The 13,536-nt window shown below is 33.1% G+C and overlaps 1 protein-coding gene across 1 annotated transcript in view; it reads left to right on the forward strand.

The window, feature by feature from the left end:
* The first annotated feature begins 8,425 nt into the window (after positions 1–8,425).
* LOC123557985 (glycine receptor subunit alpha-2-like) overlaps positions 8,426–13,536 on the forward strand; it is an 87,306-nt gene continuing 82,195 nt past the window's right edge. The window contains exon 1 of the mRNA XM_045349831.2: positions 8,426–8,751. Within this exon, the coding sequence (XP_045205766.1) occupies positions 8,678–8,751 (74 nt within the window). The 5' untranslated portion in view covers positions 8,426–8,677. The remainder of the gene's footprint in view (positions 8,752–13,536) is intronic.

Consider the following 13,536-nt stretch of genomic DNA (forward strand, 5'->3'; position numbering starts at 1 on the left):
CCAGCGAAAAAAGTAGTTTTTATGCAAGAAAGAACGTTTTCCCTGACTATAAGCGGACGTTGTCAAATCAGCGGCCCGTTATCACTAAGTAGCGTTGACTAACTTTTGCGCCTTTCTTGTTCCTGTTCATACGAAATGAACGTCATAATTTTCAATGGACTAGAATAGGGCGAATGTAAAATTTTCTTAAATGATTGAAGGCGGTCATTCCTATCCTCTTCTATTTCTTCTTCCAATAATGTACATGACTAGATCTTAAGTTATGTTGTATTTTTTGTCTTACCGCACTATGTTGGACCTACCTGAATATTATTGTGTCGTAGCATTTTATGAATGATGTCAGACGGTTCCGTGGACGAGAGGCTAACGTCACTGACTTAGAATCACTTGTACCTCACCGATGCTGGTTCGTCATTATTTGAGAAAGCCATCCAGCTGGCCTACGGAAGGTCGATGGTACTACCAAGGTACCCTCCTGTTATGAAATAGTGCACAGATATTTCCCTGGATTTACGGTTACTTCAAATTAAAATCATGAACTGTATGTTTTCCGAAACTTCAATTAAGGTTTAGCCGTATATCACAAAACAACAGTTTTTTTTAGTAAATAAACAGCATCTTGACACACAACTTATCTGTCCAATGCATGCTTTACTATTCTGTCCCACACAGTTGGATACTAAAATTATTCAAAATGAGTTGTCCCCCTGTAAATAAGAATGCCATTTGTAAAGAAAACGATGTTTTACCTACTTATGTAAAGTTTAAACACTCGCACGATGTTGCAAATGCATCAAAACGAAGACATGCAACAGCTTTTCAAAAATGATGAGTTTTTAAAGCCACTGAACTGTACAGAAGTGTGACCTCTTCATGCAGTCCCTTTCCGGAATTCAATACTTGTAAGCGTAAATTGACAATGGTTTTGTAAAATAATATGAATGTTTTATATGCTGTTAAATTTTCATGTAAAACAATGCTTTCTTTCTATGATTTGATGACGTTTGAACTTTTTTCTCCGAAACATGGACCTATACCTTAAAATGTGAGGATCATTTTGGGTTTTCCATCTATCTATTGTTAAGATCGACCATCGAAGATTTACTATATGATTTTCTTATTAATATGGAAAGGAACTTCATTTTTTTTTGTAGTAAGTGAATGTAAAAATATATAGCGCGATTCTTGGATTTGCCAGAAGTCCCAGTGTGGTTTGTACTCGTGTATTCACAATAATAATAACATTCAATCATTATTTATTGACAATAACACAGTGAATACGGAAATGGAATACTTAACACAAAATAAACTGCCACAGTTCTAAAACTAACAAACAGATTTCCGAGGAAACGGATAACTCATGATAAAGACTGAAATAAGCTGCAAAACGTATAATAATTTAATTTGGGAGAATGACTTTAATATGAAACACTTTCATCACGTGTTGACATTTCAGAAAACGTATATAAAGATATAATTTTTTATTTAAGTACCTTTTCATTCGACATAAAGTTGGTTTCATGTTTAGGTACATTTAACAATATGTTTCTGTTAATGCAATCATGTTGCGCTTTCCCATCTTCAACTGACCTAAGACATTTACAAGATATTTAATGTGTCTTAAAGGGTTTCTCAAATATCAGAAACATCGTTATAACTAGCTGGAAGAATCCGTATAAGAAACCTATTAATATTAAATTTCATTTGCTATAATAATAGATGAGACAGAGCTACCTCTTAACAAACCCGACTGAAGAACGGTTAAATATTTTTCATTAAAACTTCTAAGAAGTTGAAATAGGCTATTGTTTTTGCAGATGATTGCAGATGATTGCAGATAATTACTAATTATTGCATACCTAAAATTATTTTGCATAGTGTTTCAATGGACCTCGATCGTGCAATATTTTTCCATATTGACATGGAACGCTTTCATATCGGACGTGGAATGTTTTCTTAACGTTGTAATGGAAAGAATCGCGTGACGTCAATGGCGTCCACGCACACGTTGCGACAAGTTGACGTAATTTTTGCGGAAAATATTAATGCGCGTCAGTTTGATTTGTTTATTACATTTTCGTAGAAATTCTTTTCGTATTATTCCTGTCTTTCGTTACAGAACGATAATTTAGACATAAATTAATTATTTGTTAGTGGGTATGTAATAAAAAGGTTATCATCTTTGTATGTGGATAAATACTCGGCGATATATGACCATTTGGTGTCGATTCGCTGTAAAACCCAACTCACTCACTCATATACACTCGTTCTTTCGCGGATAATACTGCGCTTCTAAAGTCGGGCAATATTACCGCTGCAGAACTCGTGCATATATCAACATACAATGTTATTAACCTATAATAAGTGTTGTATAACCTTGCCAGAAGCATACTTTTGAAATCAAAAGATATATCACTTATGTTTGAAATTCAAGTTTTTGAAACGCTATTATTTGACCACAACTAGGAGATAGTGTCATATTTTGATTCTTAAGTCCGTCATTACAGCAAGGTTTCTATGCAAAATGTATTTAGAGTCAGATGAGTTACCTTGGCTGGGTTCTCAGCAGGCCAAGTTCGTCTGCAAGAATTGTTTGGCTGTTTACAGATAATTGCTAATACACCACCTATAGTTTACCATCGTCTGCAGCATACACTAAGAATTCCAAAGACGTTTAGCTCGACATTTGTGATTTCAAAAGAGGATTTGAAATGCATCACTCTAACGTCAAGTACATTATAGCTACATATTAAGCACCTTTTCCAGCTTGTATCGGGTTGTATTTGATTATTCTTAAGAGATTGTAATGCTTTTACATCGTGCGAGAAAGCAGTGTAAATCGAAATGAACATGTCTACGCTTGTTTTGAAAGTCTGATGTACCGAAAAGGATTACATAATATATTTCTTTCTGTATTTAGTTACAGTGCTGTCTCAATACGTTGAATCGTTAAAGGATTCAACAGTCCAGTGTTTTACAGAGGTTATCACAACTGATTCCAGTATTAATGTAAAACTACCTTGAAAGAGTTACTGGGTCCATCGTGGGAAAGTTTGAACAGCGAATAATTGCACCAACAAGTAGTACATAAATAGGCTAAGTAACAATTTAAGATTTACAGTTGTCTTACCAATGTATCTGATATTAAAATTTATTGGCACTTTGAAATAGGATGCCCATACAAAAAGTGACAGTTTGTTTATAATAGTGTTCACGCATTTGCATGCTACTTTATCTACATTCCGAAGAATATCCCTTAATGACACGCACCTACCTGGTGGCTCATCTACCGACCCGTAAGAAACAAATTTTGGCTCGGACACTCGACCTCCCTTTCCCGAGGCAAATGCTTTAACCATTAGACCAGGGTACAATTTGTAAATGCGTATTAAAACGCGTTTTATTTGGAAATATCTTGTTATCTGATTGTGTTGCGGATGAATTTACATCGTATTCGCAGTAATTTTTAAAAAAAAAAAAAAGCCCGACAATTTGTTATGAAATAGAACACTGGATAAACACTTTACTAGAGCAAAATTCATACATGCGTTTCTTATCTGTGACATTGTTTGTCATGTTATTATAACTTTTTGGAATTTTAAAACGTCTCTGTGATGTAATAAAATTTCTAAGAATATTATTTGGAACGAACAAACTTGTTGTTTTTATGATTAATCCTCTCTCCCATGGATCTTAATTTGTGCATTCCATTTTTGTCTGCCCATAAAATCTGTCATTGTTTTTTTTTTCGCTTTATCCCCAAGTGTAACTGCCTATCTCCAAGTGTAACTGCCTTTCTCCAAGTGTAACTGCCTATCTCCAAGTGTAACTGCCTTTCTCCAAGTGTAACTGCCTATCTCTTAGTGTAACTGCCTATCTCCAAGTGTAACTGCCTTTCTCCAAGTGTAACTGCCTATCTCCAAGTGTAACTGCCTATCTCCAGGTGTAACTTATCTCCAGGTGTAACTGCCTATCTCCAAGTGTAACTGCCTATCTCCAGGTGTAACTGCCTATCTCCAAGTGTAACTGCCTTTCTCCAAGTGTAACTGCCTTTGCAGTGTTCACTTGGGGTTACATTTCCTTTATTTCTGTTATTACAAATAGTTATGCGGAATACAAATACTATGTATTCTTTAACACCTTGCACATACTTTTAGCTTTTGGTTTTGCCCATTTTATTTAATTCGTTTAATACTACTATATAATGTCAATGCCACGAAGCATTAAATCATAATTCGTTAAATTATTATAATCCATGGTCTTTTTTTACATACTAAGAATAGACTTTTCAAATCATCATTAAAGAGAACCATATGCTAGACTTGCTATAACCGAACATGTTATCTTCGTTAAAGAAAGTTATTATTATAATTGTAAGACAGTATTTAAGCACTCAGTTTACTAAAATGTACTTGTTGTTTGATTTGTTTTGAAGCAACCCGTCTGCTATATCTTTCTAATACAGTTTCTTACTTTGCGATGCACGGCTCTATAGCCGTGTTAAGGGTGCTCTGTGCTTCCGCGAAATCTACCCTTACCTTTTATTTTTTTTACTGTATTCTATACCAAAATTCATTTGGAAGCATTAAATTTAACCAAGCAATATAACAGCAAAATCCATTTGAATCTGTTCATGACAGGTAATGAATGAGCAACAGCCTTCGCGCCCCCAGCATCAGTTAATGCGGAACTGTGTTATAGTAAAATTGGAAGAACAGCGTGATGCCAAAGGACAAAAAATATAACGACACATTTTCTTTATCTATCTACAAGAATAGTCCTCGGTTATTATGTCAAAATATGGACACTCTAAATGGTGTATACTACCGTAACACGTTTTTTTTATATCTATAAAATCATCAGTATGCCTATGCTTTATTTAGAACTGGAAACGTATTATAATTTTCAATATTGTTACATGTTTTTGTCAGCATACATAACGTACAGATGTAGGAGACCCATTGGACCACATGTTTATCAAAAATGAGTTATACAGTATGTCCCTAAAGTATATGTATACAAGTCATAATTATGTTATCTAAATATCCAAACTTCAATAGTTATGACACCAGTATGACTATACTGATTACAGCCTAATAATCACAATACATATTTGGGTTTGACGTGACATTAGTAGCGGAATCACAATATTAATTACAAAATGTACATTAAGTCTTCTATAATTGCAAATTTCTCGTGTGCCGATGTTTAAATTGAATGCTTTCTCATACTCGCTTAAAAAGAAAAAAAAACACACACTCATATTTATATTTTTGGGCTGTTACAGCTTATCTTAAGGTCTGCATTGGGAGAAGCATTAGAACATATGTTTTAGTATTATCATGAATGATAAGATTTCAACTGCGTCAAATTTTTGAAAGCCTGAACTTAATAATGTCTATTATTGACTCTTGTTCCGTTGGATATAATGTGATATTCACTAGAATAAGTCAATACTAAATGTGACGAAAGGTTAAAAGCCGATGCACAGAATATATTCATGACATTTTACAAAAGAAAGAAACGTGAGATTGCGTTTAAATTCAGCACTCAAATAAATGTTCGCATTTGTCAGTTTGGTTAGTTATAGGAGTTTTTAATACATATAAGTTAGCATGACAAGTAAATCGAATCGTTCTGAGCAAAGTCGCTTCAAAATGCTACATTATATAATTTTTACTTTACTGTAAATTGTAAATTTCAATATGAGTATTTTATCATTCATGATTTTCGTCTAATCAGATCTATAAGAACACTCGTTTTAATTCCGCTTGAGGGGCGTGAGAGGTACTGTACTTTCCATTATCTCTCGTGAACAGACCCAATCAAACTAAGTCTGCAATTATTTTGCTTGATTGCATTCAATGCTTCCAAAGGATCTTTTTACAGATTTTATTAACGATAGAACGCTGTCAACTACTGTGTTAAGTTGTCAGTTCCTGAATAATTTCCTTATCGCTACGTTACTTACTATTGTCACAAATACCACGTGGCAATGAAAATCCCATGAAGCGGAAATGATATTCAAATATTAATATCTTATTTTCGAGTTTATTTCTTACTTTATCTCCCAGATGGACCTTAACATTTTAAATATAATCAAAACCATTTTCAAAATTAATATCTCACATCAAATTATGGAGAAAGTCAAACTCTCTCTAAAACTGTTTGTGCTTTATAAGAGAAACTGCTGCATATTAGACTGATCAATAGCATAACTAAAAATTCCATTTGTTAACGCTAATATGAAAAACACGTTAAAAGCTCTCCTAATACTTTTTTCTGTTCACATTAATGCGAATTACATGTGTCGCTTCTAAGCAGCTTAAGCCAAATAATCTGTTTTAGATAACGCTTTTAATGCACTAGTTTACAGAAATAATGCGTATAAATTCATAAAAATGTGTCAACTTTCAGAGTAGAATAAGTGTTACAGGCCTTACTATTTCCGCGATTGTGACAAACATCTGTATTTTACGTCAAGGACAAAGGAGAAATTGTTTTTATTCCATTGACGAATTTACAACGCCGACGGTTGCCCTGTTGTTTAACTAGATGTTTCAAGTTTAATGCGCATGCGCTGTTTGCGTATGATAAAAAGCCGCTCTAATAAAGATAAATATAAGTAAACATACATAAAAGCATCATTCTACTTCAAATTGTATTGCCACAGTTAATTTTTAGACCTTACCAGAGAAGCTGCCTTTGTTCGCAAGCACTTATTTTATATGTCAAAAATACCGTAAGGTTGTGTTATATATTTTTCTCCAACTTGAATAATATTAACTGATTATATACTTTATAGGGAAGCAGCATTTTGTCAATGAAGTTGGCGTTTTCAGTGATATACCAACGCAAAAATTAGTGCGCTTGAACAAATGTAGTACTAGTATTTGGCAAGGTTTTTTTCTTAAACCAAAAATGATCATATCAAACGATATCTGAATTGCAAATAAAATCTATAAGAAGATCCTTCAGAAGTGTGGCGGAAAATTTCTTTTACAATGAAATTGATATTGAAATCAAAATGTCTAAGTTTGTAAAATCAGTATTGTATCAAGGGCTAAGTTACTTTAACTATTCATTATGTATATCAACCTCATGGTTATATTCTAGAACATTCTTATATTCTCAATATAATAAATAAACTCAAGGAAGGAAGCGTGGACAGAAATCATAAACGGTCAATTAATAGCGTAATTATAACAATAGACTTGAATTCCCAAAAATAATGGATCATAATCTAACAGTTAAAACTGTGAATGTAGAACATCCCATCCCTTCCCAAAATTCCCCCGTGTTAAATTTGACCACTGAGGTAAACCTTCTCCCCCTCCCCCACCCACTTCATGTTAAATATATATTGTAGAATTTAAAGCAGTCGATAGAATTAAAGCATTACAACTTTTAAGATGGTAATTATCAATTTGTATACGGGATGAATTGGACATTCGGATACATGTTTAAAAAAATTGGAGTGAGGTTTGTGTTCGCCTTTGTCAAATTTAGCGCTGGGGTAATTGTGTACACCATATAGGATAAATATGTAACCCTGTTGAAATTCGTTAGTTTTTTTAAATTTTTAAACTCGATGAACGGATAACACCATTTTACTATATTTTCAAATCCACATTTGTCCAAAAGAAGTCAATATGGCTAAAGAATGCTTTATTACCTGTTCATTATGAATCACTTATTATCAGTTACAAAGCGCATTAGTAAAAAGCAAGGTAGTTGATGATGTGCAGAGAATTACATACATTTTTCTTTGACCTGCACTGATAATTTGTTATAACACTGACCTATTTCACCAACTTGAAATGCGAAGCTATGTCTTTTTTTGCCACAGGTACAGAGCGCGTGTGCTAAATTTTACCCAATTAATCTATTCCCAGTTAGTTGTCACAGAAAATCTCTAACAACGTAATTGTGAGCCGCTATCGCAATTAATATAGGGAATGTGTAGAATATTTTACATTGGAAAGTTGGCCTGGAAGCAAAATAAAACTAGATTTGTTCGCAAAAAGTAGTATTCGAGCTATTTTTAAGTTACTCATATAAAACGAATAACTTTGCAATTTGTTAGATTAAATTTTGTTGACAAAAACTGTTTGATTGCGAATGACGGACATGCATTCCAGTGCATAATGAACCCCTTTAATGTTGATTAACTGGGGAGATATAGTCCGTCTTATCGGAAGCTAAAGTGCAGATTTAACTTTTACATGTATTAGACTATGGCCATAAATTTGCAAACTATCCACTGTCGTATTTGATGTTCTTACAGATTGTCTGTACTTTTCGGGAATAACCGGATATATCTCAATGTATCAAAGAGGCTATAACAAGACACGCAGAGCGTTTGTCATTTTTCGTTAATGGTATAATGTGAAATAACGTTTCCATGAAAAACTTTGACATAAACAATGGCTTTAAAATATCGAAAATGTTAAGTATTCTTTTGGAAAAGTTGGGTTTTGTCAAGAGTTTTAAATTTCTTCATCCGATACTACAAAAGTAAGCCATTGGTTAAAACTAGCGAGTAAACAGACGGAGTCTGTGGGAAGAAAATATCAAGTCTTAGATATTGCAATTGTTTGACGCGCAGCTAAGATGAGCAATTGACATTGTTATTATATCAGCTAACGTGTACGCTCGCCAGAGGAACACTATCGGGATGAATATTTTACAATATAAACTTCTTGTGCTTATTTCATTATGGAATTTTAAACTGACCTATGGACAGAAAAGGTATGTGAAACAATTTACATGCATCTGATTTTAGAATCATTTTTAATGCTTAGACCCATGGTTTTAAATATATGCCTTTATCTACGAGGGTCATTCAATAAATAATGTAACTTCTTAACTATCTTTAATTATACTGAATAAATCTAAAAGTAATGCATGCCGTCGATGTTTCCTAGGCGATACATGGGAAAAGGTATAATCAGGCTCGGTGGATTAGTATTTTGACTAAGCAAGGCAATAATATGTCAAAACATTAAATCGCGCTTTCTTTAAAAAAAAAAAGAGAAGAAATTCCCTCACAAGGTGACAATCATTTTAGAGATGTTGCTATGGAATTATTAATGACTAGAAGTTCATCATAATATCATGTAAAATTAATTTATCTATTTAACACCTTAATAATCTAATCAAGGCCATAAATGGGAAACCAACTGTAAACTGCAAATGGAACCATAAGATGAGAATTATTCAAGAATATCATCACGCGTTTAATCATAATATATATCTGAAAGTTATTGCAATGATTGCCTTATATATCGAATGACCCTCTTTTATAGCTGTCGCATTGTTGTGAAAAAGTGATCTGTATATGTAAATGTACTTTATCCAAATGTTCACTTACATGGTTTTGTTCGTTCTTATCAATGTGTAAATTAAACACAGATACTTCCTATTATATAGACAGGAAGCTTAACTTCGTTTTTTTGCCAAAGACTAAGTAAAACATCTTTAGATAAACTGAACTGCTGATTTATACTGAACGAATGTTTGCTTTGAAAACTAAGGCGACATGGAGATAATAATTTGAAACGTGCATAGAGTATAATGATTATAATAAAAAACCTTTTATGAATAAAGAATCCGATATTACTCCAAGTCATCCTCATATATAATAATAAAAACTGAAAGCTCTTATATACAATGATAGAAACTGAAAGCCTATGTATGTTGTAGAATATTAGAAAAAATAATGATAATATTATCAGTAAAACTGGAAGCTGTTGTTTAAGTGTAAGTCATACTTTTGCTCTGATATTACAATTAACTTTTTTAATAGTTTGTTTGTTACTGAGAAAAGTCTAAGTACGTTTATGTCATCAGAAAGTACCTGTAAGCCCTTGGGGATGATGCCTAGTGTTGTGTCTGCTGCTTATTGTGGGCGCGTATTAAGTGTAAAGAAGGAATAATAAACTTGGCAAAGTAGCCGATTTCCTCTTGATAAACTTGATACACAAATGTGACATAAAAGTATTGAAAAGTACATTGGGTTGAAATAAAGTAGATGTGTCGTATCAGTAATGCTATCAGAAAATATCTGGTGTTCAATTCTTATGACATGACTTTTTCTTTTTCAAAATTGTGTTGCAACTGGGAATTATATACCTGTTAAAAATATAAAAGCATGATTGTTTTTTGGATGTAATTGCAGTCAGTGTATTGAAGCCTTTTTGCTTTATTTTATTTTGATATTTAGGAAAACCTAGAACTAGATGAAAATGTCATATATGAAAGTATTAACAATTACTACGAAGTACCTATGCATTGGTGTGAATGCCAGTCGAGTGATTGTTATATTACTCATACGTTACAAAATGGTAGTTTCTAAATCTGGTCACCATTTGTTTTAGATTTGAGTGGTTCAGTCATGGTATGATAATGTACAATTTGAATAGCCGCATATTCTGTTAGACCGCACACTTTTACTACAAAATAAGATTCTTTTACTACAGAAGCTTCAAGTCCCCAATGATACCCGTGCGAAATCAATATGACACGCTCTTATAGAATAGCACTTAAAACTGAGTAGGTTTTCACATAATATGTTTATATCACAAATGTCTAATCATGATGGAACATCCATTAAATACTCATCAGACTGATCGCTGTTTCAGAATTATCATAGTATAATATTAATTGCTTTACATTGTTTTGTAACTGCCGCTTTGGAGAAATTATTTGTTTCGTATTGCAAACAACTTACGTATGGCAGAACATTAATGCCAGGTGTATATCGTTTGTTTACTCGACATTTCGAGTTACTGATAGAATTTGTAAAACACATTTGTAAAAGTGAACATTTCGAGTAATACGTATTCCAAAATTACGGGTATTTCACTCTTTAAACGAAATGTCGAGAAAATATCTTCTTATTTCCACTTACTTACTCCAAATGTTTAGTTTTATATTGCAACTAAATGTACCTGGCACTAAACCTATTCCGCACTAAATCATGAGATATTCTTATAATAAAATGTTCGCAGTATTTTGCAAGGTCTATTTCTTGAAGAGTTAAAATACCTAGCTCGGCTCATATGTGTTTACTCCAAAAAGCAATTTGATAATCCTTGATAATCATACTTATTTAGCTTACGTTTCTAACGACAACTCATTTAAAATTTTCAGTTATATTTCATACAATATGTAAAATAATGTACATATCTTTACAGGCAACCATGCCCAAACAAAAAGTATTTACGTGTTAAAGTGCACTGTTGTTGGTGCAAATCTAAAAAAAAAGAACATTGATATTACAGCATTCCCATTGAATGTTTTAACATCAAAGTGTTACATAAGATAAATAAGTCTGACTTAATGAAAGAAAACGACAATTTGCGAAGAATGTATTGCGTGTGCCGCTGTTCTAAGCAGATTATCTCGAAGATTTATTACAAACCACGCAATACTGACATTTATAATACGATTTAAAATTTGTTTGATAAAATGTCATTCTGAACTTTACGAACCGTTTATTTTTTTTCTCAACCGTTATTTTTCTCAGAATGATGGAATCGTCTGACGTCTTTAATTAGAAGGGGTAGTCTACCTTATTAATTACATATATAGCTATTCGTCTTTACAAAATTACTTGTATTATTTTTTTTTTTGATTCCATGCCCTAGGTGATACTTGGTAATAATCGGACCTGAATAAAAACGTTTGATGTAGCTGGAATATTTCTGGGTCAACAAGCGTAAAATAAGATTAATAACAAAACTTTCATTGCCGGACTAAAAGACAATTTCTGTAGAATATCTTGCGGGTGCCGCTGTACTAAGCAGATTATCTCGAGGATAGAGGGTGTGGACAGTAGCATGCATTTCAACTACCGTCCATGAACAGGCTCAATCAAACCGAGCCTGCAACATTTTCGTTTTTTGTCGGGTTGAACGACCTGTAGAGTTTCCATCTTTTCTATTTTATAGTTCTCTTTTATATAACGTAAAAATGACATTTATAATACGGTGATAAAAATGTCATTCTGGACTTTACGAACGGTTTATTTTTCCCAAACGAACTGTTTATTTCCCTTCTCACAAGAGTGGAATCTCTTGCCTTATTTAATTAAGAGGGGAAGATCTAGACAGTGCAGTAAAAACTAGATTCATCATTTTTGATCTTATTAAGCTTGAATATTTCTAGGTCATCAGAAAAAAGTTCACATGCACTTTCTAATTATACCGGATTTTATCTACAAAGAAATTATCCAACATTAATGAAATAAACTCATCAATAAAAAATTATTATTATATATCATTTCCGACAAAATGAGGCGGCTTCGAAACAAGTACATATTTACGCATATGCAGTGGTCGACACGTGTCGTTTGCTAAAAGGACATTTTTATTATGAGGTGCTTTTCTTATACACTGTCTGTTTTCGTGATAACACAGGATATGCCATTGTGATTTATCGTGTATTCATCTAAGGGAACACTTAACCTGTGATGGAATATTGAGTTTTCTCTTATATCAGCTGATATGCTGCCTTATATATGAATATACGTTTGCGTTCGGTATAACAATGTCATTTAATAGAATGGGCAGTGTTACAAAAGTGTGATATTATTTTCTCATTTATTTCTACGTCTTTGCACGTTTTTGGGTCTATAGCAGCAAAGCAATCACTTGGAGAGGATAATTACAAACACACTCTTGTACAATTACATGCAATTTTATCTGTTCAGTTGCTTTACGGTGTTTTAGTTCGAATCGTGTTATTTAAATTACCTTTATCCTATAATATTTGGAACGTAAGTTTTGCAACCGAATAAAAAAATTTAATTTTAAAATAATTGTTTCATTATTTTATCTGCGTACCATCACAAGGAAATTAGCTTTTCGCAGTAAGCCGATAGTATCTCAATTAAAATGACATATCCTTATGGCTGGTGCTAAATAACGTTATTTATTATTATTATTATTATACCAGATTTATATAGCGCCCTTTTCATGATCAATTTCACGTTCAAAGGCGCTTTACATAGTTCATATTTCAACACGAAAGACAGACTGCACTGGTCGTAAGAATAAGAAATCTCTTCGAACGAAGGTTTCTCCTTCAACAGATCCTGAACTCATCAGTGTTATCGGACCCGTATTACAGTGAGTGTTCATTATATTTCCCCTTCATTCGTACTTGAGAGTTTGAAAGGAATACTTCTTTATTTAAAAGGTGGACTGAGATGTTTGATTGCGATATTTGTTTGAAAAATTTGCACGAAAGGATAATATGTTACGCCACAGAAAAGCTGCGCATTCTGACTCGAACTCTGATGATGGATCCATGTCAGGTATTTCTAACAAAGAAGACATTTTTGGACCAGTTGGAAACGATTATGATCAGGGTGATGATACCTCTATGAAACCAGAGGAGGAGTCTATGGAAATTGATCCCTTGGACGAAGTTGTTGAAGAGGCGTTTTCAAAATGCCAGTGGCAGTATGATTCTAAAGTCGCTGAACTTTTAAAAGAAGATTTAGAAATCACCGAAAATGATGCAAAAGAA

The sequence above is a fragment of the Mercenaria mercenaria genome, chromosome 5 (genome assembly GCF_021730395.1).
Source record: "Mercenaria mercenaria strain notata chromosome 5, MADL_Memer_1, whole genome shotgun sequence".
Taxonomy (NCBI): Eukaryota; Metazoa; Mollusca; class Bivalvia; order Venerida; family Veneridae; genus Mercenaria; species Mercenaria mercenaria.